The sequence below is a fragment of the Narcine bancroftii genome, chromosome 1 (assembly GCF_036971445.1).
Source record: "Narcine bancroftii isolate sNarBan1 chromosome 1, sNarBan1.hap1, whole genome shotgun sequence".
NCBI lineage: Eukaryota > Metazoa > Chordata > Chondrichthyes > Torpediniformes > Narcinidae > Narcine > Narcine bancroftii.
The window spans coordinates 440,937,859-440,957,585 of record NC_091469.1 but is presented as its reverse complement, the minus strand read 5'-3'; the positions used below and the strand labels follow the sequence as shown (position 1 = coordinate 440,957,585).

Here is a 19,727-nt window from a genome sequence, read left to right as displayed (position 1 = left end):
ATGACATTATCTGCAAATAGACTGATTTTATATTCCTTCTCTTTTATTTTTATCCCTCTTATTTTATTTTCTGTTCTCATCAGTTCTGCCAAGGGTTCTATAGCTAACGCGAACAGTGAGGGAGATAGTGGACATCCATGCCTAGTTGACCTGCTTAATTTAAATTGGTTCGATATATATTCATTTACTGTCACCTTCGCCAATGGTCCCTTATATAATGCTTTAATACAGTTAATATATTTCTCTGGTAGGTTGAAACTCTGTAGTACTTTGAATAAATAATTCCATTCTACTCTGTCAACGGCTTTCTCTGCGTCTAAGGCAACCGCCACTGTTGGCGTCTTGTTTCCTTGTACTGCATGGATTAAGTTAATGAACTTACAGATATTGTCCGTTGTTCGTCTTTTCTTAATAAATCCTGTTTGATCTTGTTTTACTATTTTTGGTACACAGTCGGCCAATCTATTTGCTAATAGTTTAGCTATTATCTTATAATCTGAGTTGAGTAGAGCTATTGGTCTATACGATGCTGGCGTTAGTGGATCTTTCCCCGTCTTTGGTATTACTGTAATTATTGCTATTTTGCATGAATCTGGCATGTTTTGTGTTTCTTCAATCTGGTTCATTACTTCCAGGAGAGAAGGAATTAATAAATCTTTAAATGTTTTATACAATTTTATTGGGAGTCCGTCCTCTCCCGGTGTTTTATTGTTTGGTAGTTTTTTTAAAATATATCCTGTATTTTCTCTATTTCAAATGATTTTATCAATTTGTTTTGCTCCTCTTCTTGCAATTTCGGTAGTTCAATTTTAGCCAGAAACTCATCTATTTCGTCTTCTTTCCCTTCGTTCTCAGTTTGATAATAATTGCTCGTAGAACTCCTTGAAGTTTTCATTGATCTGCTTTGGGTTATATGTAATTTGTTTGTCCTTTTCCCTTGATGCCAATACCGGTCTTTTAGTTTGTTCTGTCTTAAGCTGCCAAGCTAGTATTTTGTGTGTTTTTTTCTCCTAGCTCATAATACTTCTGCTTTATCTTCATTATGTTATTCTCCACCTTGTACATTTGTAGTGTTTCGTATTTTATTTTTTTGTCCGCCAATTCTCTTCTTTTTGTTGCATCTTCCCTTGTTGCTAATTCTTTTTCTGTACTTGCTATTTCCCTTTCCAGCTGTTCCATTTCCCGATTGTAGTCCTTCTTCATCTTAGTTACATAACTTATTATCTCCCCTCTGATGAATGCTTTAATTGCATCCCATAGTATAAATTTATCTTTCACTGATTCCGTATTTATTTCAAAGTACATTTTAATTTGGCACTCAATTAATTCTCTAAAATCCTGTCTTAAGTAGCATGGAGTTTAATCTCCATCTATGCGTTCTCAGTGGGATGTCCTCCAGCTCTATTGCTAATAACAGGGGTGAGTGATCCGATAACAATCTAGCTTTATATTCCGTTTTTCTAACTCTCCCTTGGATGTGGGCTGACAATATGAACAGGTCAATCCTTGAGTATGTTTTATGTCTACTTGAATAATAATTGTCTCCTCCATATATCCAAAAGTTGCATTTCCAGCATCAATTTAACCATAAATTTGGTTACTTTGTTCTTTCTGTTAGTCTTTTTTCCAGTTTTATCCATCTTTGAGTCCAATTTAAGGTTAAAATCCCCTCCTATTATATTCCCTTGCGTATCTGCGATCTTCAAAAAGATTTCTTGCATAAATTTTTGATCTTTTTCATTAGGTGCGTATACATTGAGTAAATTCCAAACTTAATATATCTGACATTTTATCATTACATACCTCCCTGCTGGATCTGTTATTTCCTCCTCTATTTTGATTGGTACATTTTTATTGATTAATATAGCTACTCCTCTAGCTTTTGAATTATATGATGCTGCCGTTACGTGCCCTACCCAGTCTCTCCTTAATTTCTTGTGTTCCACTTCAGTTAGATGTGTTTCCTGCACAAATGCTATATCAATTTTTTCTTTCTTCAGTAAATTTAACAGCCTCTTCCTTTTGATTTGGTTATGTATTCATCTCTCTTTCTGTTTTGCAGGCGTTCTGCAAATTTTTGTGCTTTCTCCAGATTCGAGAACAGTCTGCTTTGCTGCCCCGGGATAACTATTTTAACCACCAGTGGATATCTTAATATAAATTTATAGCTTTCTTCCATAGGATCGATTTTGCTGTGTTAAACTCCTTCCTCTTCTTCAGGAGATCAAAACTTATGTCTGGGTAAAAAAAAAAAATTATTGATGGTTTTTTGTCTTCTCTCATTTTTTTCCTTGCCTTCTCCAATTTATTTTCTCTTGTCGTATATCTCCTTCCTTAAGGCCCACTATCTTTATATTGTTTCTCCTATTATAGTTTTCCATTATATCCATCTTCTGAGCTAACAACTCTTGTGACTCTTTTAATTTTATTTCTCATTCTTCCACCTTGTCTAATCTTTTCCCTATTTCTGTTATGACCAGCTCTATTGTACTCACTTTTTCTTCTGTACTTTTCATTTTTCTTTTTATTTCACTAAATTCTCATGTCAGACATTCTTTCAATGCTTCCATATATTCTTGAAAACATTTTTTTATTTATGTACTGTCCATTCATTTTACCTCCTATCCCTCTGTGCCGAGTTTGATGTTCTCCTTCTTCTTCTGTGTCTGCTCTAGGGTTTGTGTCTTCTATTTCTCTTCCTTGTATCTGTGTCTCTTCTGACTTTCTTGTTGAGCTGCTTGTTTCAGTTTGTTGGGTTTTTTTTTAAATATGGTGTCTTGATATTGGTCCTCTTCTTCTGGGCTGGTTATCTGCTGTGTCTCTAGTTTCCTTTTTTCATTTTCACCCATCCCGTTCGCATTATTTTCTTTATCTTCCCGCTGAGAGCCCTGCTGTCGGGTCTCTCTCAGCTGTTTGTGATGTAGAGTTCCACTCCACAGCTGGTTCCCCCTCCCGTCGGTGTTGTCTTTGCCGTGCGCGTCACGCATGTGCAATTCCTCATGTATGCACGGTTGCACACCTCTGTTTGGCTCTGTGAGGCATCTTTGCAGTCCTGCATTCAATGGGTCGCGACCCTGCAGGGTCTCCACTAACCTCGGGGAGTGGGCTCCTCTTTCCACGGTGGGTCCCTGCTTTTTCATACAGGTAAGGCCTTCACCTTTCTCTTCCGGCGTCTTTCTATCTTCTTTTCTTCCCGTTATTTTTGGCTTTTCTTTCTTAGGTGCCATTTTCTCCAAACCTTTATTTTTTATTTGTTGTGATTTATGTGTCTGAGGCTTTGTTTTTTTCCTCACTTTTTTCCTTCTTTTCTGGAGAGGGCTGGATTTTTCCTACTGGCCACTACTCCATCACGTGACTCCTCAATTTTATAAAACATTTAAAGAATTATTAATTCCTCCTCTCCTGGAAGTAATGAACCAGATAGAAGAAACACAAAACTTGCCAGATTCATGCAAGACAGCAATAATTACAGTAATACCAAAGATGGGGAAGGATCCACTAACACCAGCATCATATAGACCAATATCTCTACTTAACTCAGACTATAAGATAATAGCAAAATTATTAGCTAACAAATTGGCCAATTGTGTACCTAAAATAGTAAAACAAAATCAAACTGGATTTATTAAGAAAAGACAAACAGCGGATAATGTCTGTAAACTTATTAATCTAATCCATTCAGTTCAAGGAAATAAGAAACCAACAGTGGCTGTTGCTCTAGACACAGAAAAAGCCTTTGACAGAATAGAGTGGAATTACTTATTTAAAGTATTACAGAAGTTCAATCTACCAGAAAAATATAGAAATTGGATTAAAGCATTGTATAATGGACTGTTGGCGAAGGTGACAGTAAATGGATATGTATTGAGTCACTTTAAATTAAGTAGGTCAACTAGACAGGAATGTCCAATAGCACCCTCATTGTTCACCTTAGCAATAGAACTTTTGGCACAACTGTTAATAGAAAATAAAATAAAAGGGATAAAAATAAAGGAAAAGGAGTACAAAATCAGCTTATTTACAGATGACATCATAGTGTGCCTAACAGAACCAGAGGTATCAATAAAAGAATTACATAAGAAATTGAAGGAATATGGAGAAATATCGGGGTACAAGAACAATGCAAATAAAAGTGAAGTGATGCCAATGAGTAACGCAGACTATACAGAATTTAAAAAAAGAATCACCATTTAAAATGGCAAGCACAAGCAATCCAATACCTAGGGATCAGGTTAGATAATAACTTAACCCACTTGTAAAAACTAAATTATCAGCCACTAATAAAGAAATTGAAGGAAGACTTAGAACAATGGAAAGAATTACCGCTAATGTTGATAGGGATGGTAAACTGCATTAAAATGAACGTGTTCCCAAACATTACCAATTCCCTTAACAGAATAATTATTTAAGGAACTAAAGACAATAATAAGGAAATTCATGTGGAAAGAGAGGAATCCAAGGGTAGCATTAGATAAATTAACAGAGAGGTATAATCAAGGTGGCTTACAGTTACCAAATTTTAGAAATTATTATAGAGCCACACAATTGAGGTATTTATCAGATTTTTACCAGACAAGGGAAAAACTAAACTGGGCTAAGATGGAACTAGATAAAATAGGGGAAAAGGTACCGGAACATATACTTTATAAGTGGGATGAAAAGCTGGTGCAATATAAAAACTCACCAGTACTGCATCATTTACTTAATACATGGAAGAAGATCCACTTAGAAAGGAAAAAAATAACTCATTATCAAATACCAAAATTACTATTGACGCAAAATCTGCTAATCCCTTTTACAATAGCCACCTTTTCTTTAGAGAATGGGAGAGAAAAGGAATCAAAAGAATAGAAAACTGTTATTTGGGAAATAATTTATTAAGATTTGAACAGCTGAAGTACAAATATGGAATAACTCATGGTACAATGTTTGCATATCATCAATTGAAAGCTTATTTAAAGGATAAATTGGGAAACAGCTTGAGATTACCTGAAGGAAACAGCTTTGAATACGTGATTACAGACACAATGATAATCAAAAGATTTATAACTAAGATGTACATTAAGCTGCAAGGTAAGGAAAATGAAATAAATTATAAACCTAAGCAGAAGTGGGAAAAGGATCTAAACAAAGATAAAAAATAAAATATGGAAAAAGTTATGTTCTGGATCTATGAAAAATACAATAACACAAGGTTATGCATGATACAGTATAATTGGTACCAGGGTATATATTACTCCACAAAAATTAAAAAAAAAAGGATTCAACATTATCATAGATGTTTTCACTGTAAGAAGGAAATGGGAAAACATTACATGCAACATGGGCACGTACAATAGTGAATACGTTTTGGGAAGAATTAAATCAGATACTAAATGAAATTACAAAAAAAAAACCAAAATAAAAGATATTTCTTTTAAGTAACATAAGTAGAAAATTAGGCCTCAAATTGGATAAAGTGCAAAAAAAAATTCATCATGATAGCCTTAGCAATAGTAAAAAAATGTATAACGTCAACTTTGAAAATGGAAGAGAGCCTGAGTATACAGCAATGGTACATTTGTGGCAAGTCACAATGTTTGAACAAATTTGGGAACCATACATGGAACATATCAAGAGCTTGCCTATGACCTCCATCCCTTAAAATGAGAATGGAAATGGTAACATGACAAAACGACTAGATTCAGTGTGTAATAAATAGATGATGCATTTTTCTTGTTTATTTTCCTTTGTGTGAAAATATTGTTTTATGGTTTTATTGAATTGCATATGTTGAATATTTATGGGTATTGGAGGGGGTGGGTAGAGGGAAGGGAAAGGGGACAAAGACCACTGTGTAAATTTAATGAGATACGTTTGTACATATTTTGGTTGATATGGTTCACAGTGTTAAAAATAAAAAATAATTTTTAAAAGTTTAATTTCCTTTAAAAGGGTGAAAGTGTGACAGGGTATATAGATATGTTTTTGGGAGATAAATTGGCAAAGACTTGCTCGAGTAGTTTACACATAAACACTTTAAAACAGATCTGATTTGAAACACTGGAGCTCTGCCCATGCTAGACACATCAGCTCTGCTGTTTTTACAAGAGCTTTGAAGGACAAGAGACTTCACTAAAAGATTGCTGTTTACAAAAGGAAACAGATGAAAGATCTTGTTGGAGCTGCAGATTGTCTGGAAGAGAACTTGCTGTTCTAAGAGAGTCATGTGGTTTTGCAAGAGAGAAAGAGATCACTTACATAGTGTTACAGGCAGCTGGCATTGGAACAGGACAAGCTTGCAAGCTTGTGGAAAGCCCCATTTTGGAAGACAGCTGGTCAAAGCCCTTGTGGTTCATGCAAGAGGAGAGGACTAGCTGTCTAATGTTTCAGTTGGAATAAAAGAAACAAGAAAGAACTGTGGTGACCTGAAAGAAAGAGGTTATCATCTGGAGAACCCTGAGGGGGCCAGTTTCTTCGGAAAGACGCTGAAGTGGCTGATGGAAGTAAATGTACAACAGATCTTTCTCTGAAAACCGACAAGGACATTCCTGAGTGGTAACCATTTACCTTCAAGCACCAAAGCCTGGTGAACTTTATAAATGTTAAATTCTGTGCACAGTATAAGAATTGCCAGCAACCAGTGAACTTGGAGGCATGAGAAGTGAGACTGGACTGTGAACCAAAGAATTTTTCTGAACTTACACACACATTACATACACATGCGCTTAGAATTAGAAGGGGGTTAAGTAAGTCAATAGTGATAAATTAAAGTTTGATTTTATGTTGATGTTTAAAGATAATTAAAAGCAACTTTTGTTTAAGTAACCATTTGTCTTGGTGACTATCTATTGCTGCTGGGTTTTGGGGTCCCTTGGGCACAAAACAGCAGTGCCTTACCCACTGCTTTGGCTCGGCTGCGGAGAACTGCGTTGACACTATTGAGGTGGAACTCCATCAGGATGCGGGCAAACTCATTGTCCAAAAGCGTTAGAGTCAAGGTGGGAGAGCGGGTTGCTTGGCTTCACCAGAGGCAGAGTCTGAAACATTCTGATGTGCATCAAACATCACCCTTTGAGGTCAACATGCAAGCAGTGGGCACAAAGGAAGTTGGCCCCCAGGAGTGGTTGCGCTACTGCCGCAAAGGTGAAGGTCAATGTACAGCGGCTGTTTCCGAATCAAAGGGGAATGGAGCAGGTACCAGAAGTCCGAATGGAGAAGTTGTTGGCTGCCCTCAGTGCTGGGCCCTGCTTGCTGTTGCAGGTGTCAAGGCCTCCAAGGGGTATGATACTCATCTCGGTGCCAGTGTGAACCAGGAAACACCTGCCTGACAAGAAGACCCAAACATAGAGGAGGCTATCACGTGGGCTTACCACCGCAGCTATCAACAATGGTTGGCTAGGGCAATTCCCAGAAACCCACAGGGTGGACGGCATCAACGGGCCTCTATACCCAAACACTGATAATCGTAGCGGAACTGTCCTGGGTATTAACGCCTCTCCACTGGTCTTTGTCTCTCAGGTGGCTGTTTGTGGGGCTTGTTGATGTGGTCTACAATGGCACTAGTGTCCTTCTTCGCTCTCCAGAGCAGGTCCACCCAGGCCACAACCCTTTGAGGGTCACTGAAGTCCTCATCCATGATCAAGAGTTGGATATCCTCATGCAGCTGTTCCAGAACGATCTCCTCAAAGAGCAGGCAAGGTTTGTGGCCCTCGGTCAAAGAGAGGATCTCTCTCATTAGGGTGGACAGGGCCCTGTTCCCCAATCTGTCCATATGCTGCAATCGGGCAGTACACTCATGCCAGGAAAGCCCCAAAGTGCAGGTTAACTGCTCTTTGAGACCCACGTATTTGCCTTGCTCTGGAAGCTGCGTAGGAAATCTATGACCCTCGCCACTGTGTCTTGACAAAGAGTGCTGACGACATAGAAGTAGCAGGCATCGTCAGCGGCGAATTGTCAAAACTGGAACTGAGCCTTGGCCTGCATAAACCACACATGTGGCTCTGACACCCAAATGTTGGGAGCCTGAGTGAAACCACGTGGATGGTCGCTGTCTCCACTTAATCCATTATCTTCAGGTCCAATTGCCAGTTGGTCCTTTTGAGGTCACCAATGTAGCATTCACACTACACGGGCATGGAGAAGAACGACACGCACATCAAAGCCTTGAACTCAAGACTGGTTTATTGCGCTGGCTGTCACGATTAAATGAGGACCCCAGGTGCTGACATCAGGCCCCCATGTCATCGGAGTGCCAACTTGGGATTGGCCGGCATTCCTGCCAGTTCCCCATCTTCCCACTGTGCGGGATGTCACTTGGGATGATGGCCAGTGTTACCCCCAGGTCTGTGCACTCGCAGCGTTTGTCAGCTATTTTGTGGGCCAGTGCATGTCTCCATGCTTGCTTGGGCTGCTACACTGAAACAAAAACAGAAAAAGCTGGAACTCTCAAGAAGCAGGTCAGGCCACATCTATGAAAAGAGAAAAGGTTAAAGTTTCAGGTCAATGACCCTTAGTAACAACCATTTCCAAAGACTGAAAGGTTGTCTCCGAAAAATTAACTCCGTTGAGTTCAGATGAAGGATTATTGCCGAGTGTTTCCAGCATTTTCTGTTTTATTTACATTTCCAATATCTGCTGTGTGATTTCCTGAAATTAAACACATGTTGATGGTAAATTAGCAAGACTTCAATCAGCTTAAGTTGCTGTGAAGATTTTAAAAATATATTTTTGGGAACCAACTAATCTACTATAATTCTAGCATCATTTTTAATGTTGAAATATGCAATGATTCACTACAATTATCTCAGAATGAGAAATTATAAAAGGAGCTGAAAAAAATAATTGCACTACAGTAGCCCTCTTGAAAAAAAGAGCTGCTGAAGGAGATGTGTGTGTGTGTATCTCTCTCTATCTCTCTCTATCTATATAGATCCCAAGTCATCTCTATTCACAGGAGATGGTGACACATCCACCCGCAGAAAACAAAAAGCATGGATGCTGCCACAGGACTCTAGTTCTGCAATGACAAACAGGCTCTCCATGTAATTTTGAACTTCTAATCCTGGACTACGGCTTCATCTGCAAACTAAAAGTGTTCCTCACCCCTGGTGTTCTCAACCCCAACTCTGAACTTGAACCAAGCTAATACCTCAGACCATAACTGTGGGCACAAAACCAACCCACCTTGCTTACCGGAGTAGTCCTCTCCATGATACCATCTCATGAAACAATAACTATTAATATCTCACTACTTGTCAGCTCAACATCAAATGAAACATATCTCTTGGTAAATAGGATTCATGACACCACAGGAGGCTCTGGAAGAATGTGCTATATTTATCAACACTCCTAGAAATACATTGCTGACCTAACAAGCAGGCAGATAATAAATCACTGCACTGCAAGGACTAAGCATGAGTAACCCCCACTTAGCAAGATCCTGCAGAGGCTGATTCACTGTATAACTATTGCCCCTGCAAGTCAAATATTCACCACTACAGACCCCACTCTGTTTTAAAAATCAAGAATTGGAACCTAGTGCTCCTACAACAATGAAATAGAGATCTCACTGACTCACTCAAGCCATGTGGAATGGCTACCTCTGAGACTGATGCTGGGTGGGCCTGGGTGAGCATTGCAGCTACTCAGCACTGACCTACGGGACTTGATGACTCCATGGGTGCAGCCATTGCTAGAAACAAGCAGCACCCACTCCACACACACTGTCAGATTGCCCAAATTATTTGTTATCTCTCCAGAATGCGATGAAAACTGCTGCCTTCCCCTCTGTTTAGCTCTGCAAGTCTCCTCAGTTTAGTAATTCCCAATGGTAACAAGTCCAACGATAGTCAGAGCTGTTACACACTGCTTCAGAGTATCAATGATCATGCACTTTTTAAATGGTTGCAAGAGAGCCAAGAATCAGCATATATATCCCTGGCGCAGCAGTGCTATCCATTTCACACTTGTCTATAAAATAATAGGAAGGATTTTAAGCCTTTGGAAAGTGTAGAGAAGTTTACCAGGATGCTGCCCTATTTAGAGGGCACGAGTTTTGAGGAGAGATTGGATAAACTTAGGTTGCTTTCACTGGAGTGCTGGAGCCTGAGGGATAATCTGATAAGAGTTTATAAAATCGAGAGAGGCATCTTCCCAGCACAAAAGCATCACACACCAGAGAACATGCATTTAAGGGGAGGAGGAAGCTTAAGAGAAACGTTCAGGGCAAATATTTTACACAGAAAATGGTAGGTGTCTGCAACAGGCTGCCAAAAATTGTGGTGGAAACGGTAGCAAATAAAAGGCTTCTAGACAGATATTTGAATATGAATGGTCAATAGTAATCAGATGCAAGTTGATTTTTAGTTTTATTTTGATATATTTGGCACAGACACGTGGGCTGAAGTACTGCACTGTTCTATGTTCTAAGATACTATAATGACTCTTTTAGCAATGTGCCCTTGTTCCCAACAATGCATCTCCCGGAGCACGAGCTAGAGTGAGTGCATGGTGCAAGCCTTCAAATGGATGAACTGTTCTGAGATGACAAATCGTTCCATGCGGGGTTAAACAGCTAAAGAAACAAAAGATGCATCAATGAGTTCCTTTGCAATAAGCGAATGGGAGAACAGGCTAAACTCTTTCTTCTCCTCCACCCCCCCCCCCCTCCCCAAATAATTAAAAAAGAGGCTACAACATCGACGTTCGTTTGAGGCCCGATAAAGAGGAATGGGGAGCAATCTTTTTTTTTAAAGTTTGCAACACTCGGACTTAAAGCACTGCAGCCACTCAACAAATCGAACAGTTGCTGTCAAACGAAATGCAGAACTAAACCTTTGTGTGCCAAAACGCTTGCTCATTATTTCCAACATTTTCAGAAATATCAGCCAAAAATACTGACCATTCAAGACTTTCATGGGTACAAAACGAGGTTTATTTAGTCATTTGTATTGATGGAATTACTTGTCCTGCTGTTTGTCTGCAGGAGCGTTTGGTCTGGTTGTGTGTCCGCTGGTTTTGCACCGAGGACCAGAGAACGCTGTTTCATTGTACTTGTACAAATCAGGTGACAAACTTGATTTGACTTTCAGTTTGAATATCCGAATTATTTTCATTTGCTTTCAGCGCTCTCTTGTAGCAAGACTGCCTCTTTAACAGATTAAAATCACCCTTCACCCTAACTAGGATCTGTCCAAGAGGAGACTGGTTGGATAAAAGTCGTGGGTGGACGGTGGAACCAGCCCTGAGTGCACTTGTTCTCAAAAGACTCAGTGAATCAAAACAGCCGTTTCCGGATCTACACCATATTTTCTATATATAACGGGCCACATCCGAGAGTAGGTTCCAACAATGGACTTTCAATGCTAAACACGGTATTTATTTTCTCCAGTGAGATGCTAAAGTTGTAGACCCTGTGATTGCAGTCAAAACACAGAAATGCTGGAGGAACTCGGGCAGCGGCCGCAAAGTTATGTTACCGACGTTTCGTTCTCAAAGAAATCAATCATCTCTCCAGATACCGCCCGACTTGTTTCCGTTCCCCTGGGCTCAGGCTGTGCACCGAGATTCCCTCCCCTCCAAGGGGGTTCTGTCCGTCCCCTTCGAGCACCGACCCCCCCCCCCCACTCACCCACCCACACACACACACACCCCCCCACACACAAAGTGGCCACCCAGGGATCTACCCGTCCCGCTAAATTCAGTTACACTTGAGTAAAATGAATGTGTTCTCCAACTGGGCCCAGAAACATCGAATAATGGAACGAGATTTGATCACGAGTTGGTTTAATCAACTAGCACAGCCAACAACCACTAACAAACCAAAAGTTGGCTGACAACTTTCTGTTACAGATCACATTGGAAAAGTGGGAAACTTGCACAATGAATTCCTCCTAGTGTTGTCTTGATAAACAGTTACACAAATGTCTAAGGGATATTCCGCTCTCTGGAGGTGAACTCGCACTTAATAAACATTGGCAAAAATACTCCTTCTTCACACATTCATTTTAGGACACACGCTGTGCAGCAAAAAAGGGCGCGGACAGAAAAAGAACGGCGACTCCTACCGCTTGCACAATCTTCAAGATGCCAGAGAAGGACTTGGCATAGTTTACATCGAGGAATCCGCCGAGCCTGGATCCTGCAATCACGCCGTCCGCCATCCTCTCTCTCAACCCAGAACTTCCTCGCCGCACCAAGTTAGAATGGACAGTGCCCGCTTGATTGGCAGCCTCGCTATCTGGTCGCCCGCCGAATCCGAGTTGCTGATTGGCTCCTGACCTCCCAATCACCGCTTGATAGGCAGGGTTTCCGCCAACTTGGAGCTCCTGCTTCACTGTTGAGTGAGGAGTTGCAGTACCGTCCCTGAGACCTGTGACCCTGCGCTTAATGTTTATGCTTCACTGAGTGAAACGGCTTGCAGAGCTGGAAATAAGGAGAATTTCATGGTAAGTTCTCAATTGGCAAAATGACTCAATATTGACGTCATATTTACATAAACCACAACGTACTTCCTGAGTGGAAAATAGCTTTAAGTTTTCTAAGCACAAGTTCTGGGGCTAACCCAACCTAGCACTCAATATCACCAAAACCAAGAAGCTGATTGTGGAGTCCAGCTACTCCTGTCAGAGAAGAGATAAAGGAGTGTCATCCCCAAGCTGAGAAACAGCTTGTCCCCATGGGCAGTGTTGGAATCTAGAGGTTAAAACATTATGAAAGAAATAATTAATTAATAATTTTATATTTACTGCATGGTTCAGGGAAAAAGAGGAATGTGATTAAGTGGCAATCACAGCATGGAGCAAAGTTGGCTGAGCAAAATTGTCTGCTCCCAAATACAGGGAGAGGAAATGCATAAAACGATTTAGGAGGAATTCAAACTGAAGGAGGTGGGGAGTAGCACAGGAGACACAGGCCAGACCAGAACAAAGAATGGCCTGCAAGAAACAAAGGGAATGGAAAACCAGTCTAGGAGGAAGATTAAGGCATGAGGAGGTGTTAAAGAGTACAGCAGAAATTGGCCAGACAGGAACAGAATGGTGATTAGAAATATCTGGGGATGAATTAATTTCTGATCCAATCAACAGGATAGTCTGGCCTGGAGGATTAAGATGGGAGTGCTACACCCCAGATATCTGCAAAACAGGAGATGACTTGTGATAACCCTTATGCAAAAAGATCTAGCAAAGGAAGACAATTTTTGTTCTGTATGATAATGAAATCTAGCAAAGGAAGCCAACTTTTGTTCTGTATGATAAGGTTGATCTATATAAACTGAGCCAACTGGACAATAGGGGTCAGTCTTGGGGAGTAGCTCACTGTGCAGGTGACCTATGAACTAATGATTGACCCAGAGCTCTGTTAAGTTTTATTCTTGTGCTGTGTAATAAATTGACTGTTGAACCGAATACCTTCTCCTATCACTTCATTCAAAGAAAACGCTGGACTCAGACTACACATAGACTAAATTAAGAGTAAGGTAAAGCCAGAGTCCGACAGCAGTGAGAATGCTGAACAATCACTGCTCAATGCAGTGATCACTGGGGAATTAGAGGTAGAGAGGGTGGGCACGTTTACTTTCCTGGAAGTTGCTATCATCTTAGACCAGGAGAAGGCTTTTGACTGGAAATCACACACATAAATGATGGAAGTGCTCTCCAAACTTTGGCTTTGGGGAGGGTTTCTGGAATTAAATTGAAGTGTTCTCACGAACATACGCAGTGCAGTCCAAATCAAAAGCTTCCCATCAAGTCTTGAGTCAGGCAGGGCTGCCCAGTGTCTCCAGTCTTATTTGTGTGCTGCATTGAGCCCCTTTGCTGAGGTCATAAGTGGAGTGACATTGCCAGGCAGTGGAGGCACTCAGGTCAAGGCCTCTCGCACATGAACTACGACTTCTGTTTGGCCACATGATCAGTCCACAGATTGATCAGCATCTGCAGCCATTTTGGTATGGTAAACTGGAAAATGAGTAACTGAGAGGAGCGCTCCCAGCCAGATCCTTCCTGTACAACTGGAACATTACCTACAATACACGTTGTCTGCAATTTGACTATGTTGGAGAGAAGACAGTTGCCCACCTCTTTATAGAATGCAGATTTGCTAAAAGTGTGCGGAGAATGATGCAAGGGTCCTTGTCACAGTTCAACTCTAGGAGCAGCGTGACCAATGCAGACACAGATTCAGACATCCTGAACTGCTGGAAGATCATCAACTCTATGAAAGATTCACTTTGGTCTGCCTGAAACCTACTGGTATTTCAGCACACGGAAATGTCGGTGCGGAAATGCTGCCAAATGGAATATTCCAGACTGCAGGAGGGATGCACTGAGGCTTGGTGCAGCCAACATGAGGCTGGTACAGTCTAGGGCAGGTGTTCCCAACCTTTTTGTTCCTCTGTACCCCATGGACATTTTTATAGGTTCCCGTGTACTCCTAAAAATTAAGGATAAAAAAACACGACATTGTGGAATCTGACTGCAGATTACAACACCATGTATTGTACAGTAGTGATTATTCTCTCAGACCCAATGTACCCCCTGAAAAGTGCTAATGTACCACTGGGGGTACATGTACCCCAGGTTGGGAACCCCTGGTCTAGGGTATTCCCATTACCAGACATTGAGGGGCTGAGACCAAGGGGAAGCCCCTCAAACAACAGAGGCAGGAGTAATGACAAGGTGCCACAATGACGGTAATGGTGTTACAATGTACAGTGATGGGAATGAATGGATACGAAACTAAGGGTGGGAGGAGACTTTGAACGGTTTTCCTTTTATAAATAATTTACTGTGAATAAAGTCTATTTTTGGTTTAAAAAAAAATTAAATTCCTGCAAGTCACTATCTTGGAGACCTTTCCTGGACCCAACATCCAAACGTCAACATGCAGAAAGCACATCAGTAGACATTGTTTTGGACAAATGAGAATTTCAGATGGCTAGTGCGAGTAGTTCAGCATTCTCACTGCCCATTGGGAAAAGCTGTTTCTCAGCTTGGTGATGCTGGCTCTGTTACTCCTTTATCTCTTCTCTGACAGGAGTAGCTGCAAAATGCTATGTGCAGGGTGGAAGGGGTCCTCAATTATTTTGTGTGCTCTCTTCAGACAATGATCCCAATAGATCACATCGTTGGGGAGGGATGGAGGCTTCAGTGATCCTTTCTGCCACTCTTATATTCTTGTAGATTGACCTGCAATCCATTTCTCTGCAGCAACCATACTACACTGTGATGCAGCCGGCCGGGATGCTCTCGATAGAGCTCCATAACATAAGGGTGGCCCGCTTCAGTCATTTCAGGAAGTGCAATCACTGTTGCAACTTCCTGACAAGGGGGAAGATGTTGACTGTCCACAATAGATCACTAGTTAAGTGAACTCCAAGGAACTTGTTGCTCTTCTCTCTCTCTAGTACAGAGCTGTTGATGTATAGTGGAGAGTGGTTGTTCCTGGCCTATAGCAGCACTATGGCAGTACGGCAATTCCCAGGAAGCATCGGACTGGCCATGTGACGTCAGTGTGTGAAGATGTTAGCGCATGCCAAGTGCGTGAATCTGGCAGTTGCGCGGGTGTTGAAGTGTAAATCCATTTGATTCACTTTAGTAAGACCTTACTAAAGTGATTCCAGTGGCCACAATTGTGTAATGGAGGATAAACATTGGGAGAATTTAGTAAGATTTAGAGTAGGTTACATACATACACACATTTTAAAACAAATCTTATTTGAAAGACTGAAGAATTCATATTCAGTAATATTGCAGGATGTTTGGAGACTTTTATGCACATTTCACAAGTAGGTGCTAATTGAAATGATGTCATGAAATGAATAGACCATTGTTTGGAATTGGAGACAGGCAGGCTGGATAACTACAAGGCTTCTGACCTTTCTGCAAAGTTTATCTAAGACAACAGCTTGACCAAGAGAGGAGAACTCCTGTGGTTTGCTGAAGAAGGTGGGGGTTTTTGCAAATGGGAAAGTCACGTGGGCTTTCTGGCAGCTGGCAGTTGGCAGTTGGAGAGAGAGGGAGAGAAGACAAGCCCTCTCAGCTAGTGTGTGTGACACTGAAAGAGACTGAAGAGTCACGGCTAAAACAAGTCAGGAAGAACTGGTTGGAAACAGAAAGTTCCAGAGCAGTGGATGGCTGGAAGTGCTATCTGTCTGATGTTTCTCTTGGAATAAGTGGAACAGAAAGGAACTCTGTGATAGCCTGAAAGAAAGAGGTTATCATCTGGAGAACCCTGATGGGGCAAGTTTCATCAGCAAGACATGGAGGTGACTCATGGTGGTACCTCAGTTGTGGAAATCCTGGAAAAACAAATTTCTCTCTGCAAACCCTACAAGAACCTTCCTGAGTGGTAAACATTTACCTTTCGAGCACTAAAGCCTGGTGAACTTTATACATGTTAAATTCTGTGCACAGTATAAGAATTGCCTGCATCCAGAGAACTTGGAAGAAGGAGAAGTGAGATTGAACTGTGAACCAAAGAATGTTTCTTAAATTTACACACACATTACATACTAAAATGAATGTGTGCTTAGAATTAGAAGGGGATTAATTTGGGTTAGTTAAGTTAAAGTTTGATTCTGTTTTCATGTTTAAAGTTGATTAAAAACAACTTTTGTTTTAAAAACTACTTGTTTTGGTGAATGTCTATTGCTGCTGGGTTTTGAGGTCCTTTGGGCTCGAAACAATTGGTGACCCCGAATAATCCAAAAATGTATTTTTGGACAAACATGGACTCTGCAGCCATTGCTATGAAGCTTCTACCCTTCTGGACAGCAGGGCTTGGAACTGTGGTTCCAACAGACTGAAGCACAATTTCATCTTTGCAAAGTCGAATTGGACGCCACTTGTTATTACCATCTTGCCAGTGCCCTGGACCAGACTGTCACTCAGGGGGTCGGCGACTTCCACCATATCCCAGGAAGTATGACACTTTAAAAGCACTTTTATTACATGCATTTGGTATGTCCCGTAGGGAAAGAGCAGCCAAACTACACATTTCGATGGGTTGGGAAATTGCGTCCCTTCAGAACTGATGGATGAAATGCTGTTCCTGGCAGCTGGCAAAAGGCCCAATATGTTATTCGAGTAGCTGTTTTTAGAACAAATGCCAGATGATATTAGGCTCTTGTTATCCAAGTGTTCATTTGAAGACCTAAGGGCTGTAGCGGCAGAGGCAGACATTCTATGGCTGGCTAAAAAGCACAGCCAGAGTCCTCCTGAAGTCCACGATCATCTCCTTCGTCTTGTTCACATTGAGACTCAGATTGATACTCTCACATCATTTTGAGATTTTCCATCTCTTCTCTGTAGTGTGACTCATCATTGTTGCTGATGAGGCCAATTACTGTTGTATCATCTGCAAACTTGAAGCTGTTGGAGGTGGACCTGGCGAATCAGTCGTGTCAAAAGCAGGCTGAGCACGCAGCCCCAAAGTGCACCAGTACTCAGCATGACAGTGATTGATTTGTAAGGAGTTTGAGGAAGAATTTGTAGCAAGTTTGTGGAGTTTTGGTATGCCACTGAATATTCTCGGAAACATCCACAGGTGTATCATGGAAAGCATTCTGGCTAGATGCATCGCCGTGTGGTATGGACAATAAAAAACTCCAGAGGGTTGTTAACTCAGCCTGCAACATCACAGGCTTCACATTCCATCACATTCTTCACTCCATCGTGGACATCTACATGAGGTGGTGTCTTAAGAAAGCAGCCTCAAGGACTCCCACCACCCTGACCATGCCCTCTTCATTGCTACCATAGGGAGAAAGATACAAGAGCATGAAGACAAGCACTCAGCAGCAAAAGGACAGCTTCTTCCCCTCTGCCATCATATTCCTGAATAAAAAATGAAACATAGACACTGTCTTATTATGCCTTTTTATTTCTCGCACAACTTTTATTTATATTTCATGGTAGTTTATATAAATGTTTACACAGTAATGTTGCTGCAAAACAACGAATTTCATGATATGTTCATGACAATAAATTCTGATTCTGGTTCTTCCTCTTTTCTCCATCTCTCTCTGTCTTCTTTCTTCCAGCTCTCCACCCCCTTTCCACTCCCTTCACAGAGCCATCTCCACTCCCTTTGTTTGCTGGTGTACCCTCCCTCTCTTATACATCTATTTATTACCTACTGCCTGTGGGACTGTGCTCCTCCTCCTCCTCTGCCCCTCCCCCCACATTTTGTTCATTCCTTGATGAAGGTTTCAAGCCTGAAAAGTTGGTTATGTATCTTTATCTTTGCTACATAAAGTATTCTGTTTGACCTGCTGAGTTTTTCCAGCATTGTGTTTTTACAGTTTGTTTATATTTCTTTCTTGTTGACATTTCTCACTTTTGTATTCCTATCTTTTCTTGAGTACAGTTTTTTTTTGCACTCGCAACAAGTAAAAATTTGCCTGGCTTGCAGGAAAAAGAACCTCGGGGTTTGATGTGACATCATGTGTGTGTTCTAATAATCAATCTGAACTTTGAACTTGGAAACACAAACGCTATAGATTCGGGAATGTTGATCAAAGAATTGCTGGAGGAATTCAGCAGGTCAAACAGTATCCATTAAAAAATATACTTTATTCACAATGAAAAAATACAGTACAGGTCTTTTCACATTCATAGTGTCATATTCATATATACAAAGGAAAACATTGCAAAATGTTTTCAACATTCATCGTGTCTAATGTGCATTTATATTTACTTATTGTACATTAACGTTATAGCACCGCTGCCACTGATATAGCTGCATCCCTGGATTATTCCCAGTTCTACTGTCTGAGCGGTTTTCCCACATCTTAGCCTTGCAGCATCCAGTAAGGATCTTGTTCTGTGGTCCTTCCCTGAAGAGCTCTTGCATTAGTTGTACCAAACCTCAGCGTGTACTCCTGCAGCCTGGAATTTGCCTTTTTGGCAGAATTCCCATCCATGGGTAGAAATGGCCACAATGTTTAAGGTTTGAACAATTGTAGGTGGAGAGGAGGTGGAAACAATAGAATCAGATGAAGGTGGGGGTTACTTAAAATTAGAAAAATTGATGTTCATGTTGTTAGGTTAAGGCTGCCCAGGAGGAATATGATGTGTTGTTCCTCTGGTTTATATTTGGCCTCACGCTGAGGCTAAGGAAAAAGCATGTAGGAATGGTTGTGGGAGTTGAAATGGCACACAAATACAGGTGCTTCTCAACCTAAGATGGGGTTGCATTCCGTAAGCCCATCGTATGTCGAAGCAATTGTAAGTCGATAAAGAATACCGCACCTACCATTTTATATAATTACATTTTGAATACCTTTATTACACACTGGAAAAGAAAAGAGTTTGGGAACCATTATCCTCCTGGAGGGATCAGAGTACATGGGGCAGTGAGCACCCACTCAAGTGTGCAGGACTGAGGTGAAGTTCCCTGACATCACCCTGCCAGTAACTCACAGAGACATGTATGCTTCCCATGCACTGCCCACTCTGACCTGGACCAGCCGCCCCTCTGGTCCTCCCCATCAGAGGTGACCCCTAACTAATCTATCTTTTGAGATCTCTCAAAGATCCACAACAGGAGAAGACTACCCTTCAAGCTGTTCCTCTTTTCAATGTGAGGGTCTACAATATGCTCACCAAAACAGACTTCTGTGATCCCATCATTGATTCCAGCCTTCAGCGCCGGCTCATTTAAACAGCAAGGAGCTGCTATTACTAATTATGTAGATAATTTTTAGCAGATAGACAAGAGCTGTTGCCATGGACATGTTATCAGTG

General features: G+C 41.1%; 1 protein-coding gene across 1 annotated transcript in view; it reads right to left on the bottom strand.

Moving 5' to 3' along the window:
* The window catches only part of LOC138751726 (CKLF-like MARVEL transmembrane domain-containing protein 7), a 31,055-nt gene extending 18,704 nt beyond the window's left edge, over nt 1–12,351 (bottom strand). Inside the window, exon 1 of the mRNA XM_069914400.1 lies at nt 12,048–12,351. Within this exon, the coding sequence (XP_069770501.1) occupies nt 12,048–12,143 (96 nt within the window). The 5' untranslated portion in view covers nt 12,144–12,351. The remainder of the gene's footprint in view (nt 1–12,047) is intronic.
* Between the last annotated feature and the right edge of the window lie 7,376 nt (nt 12,352–19,727).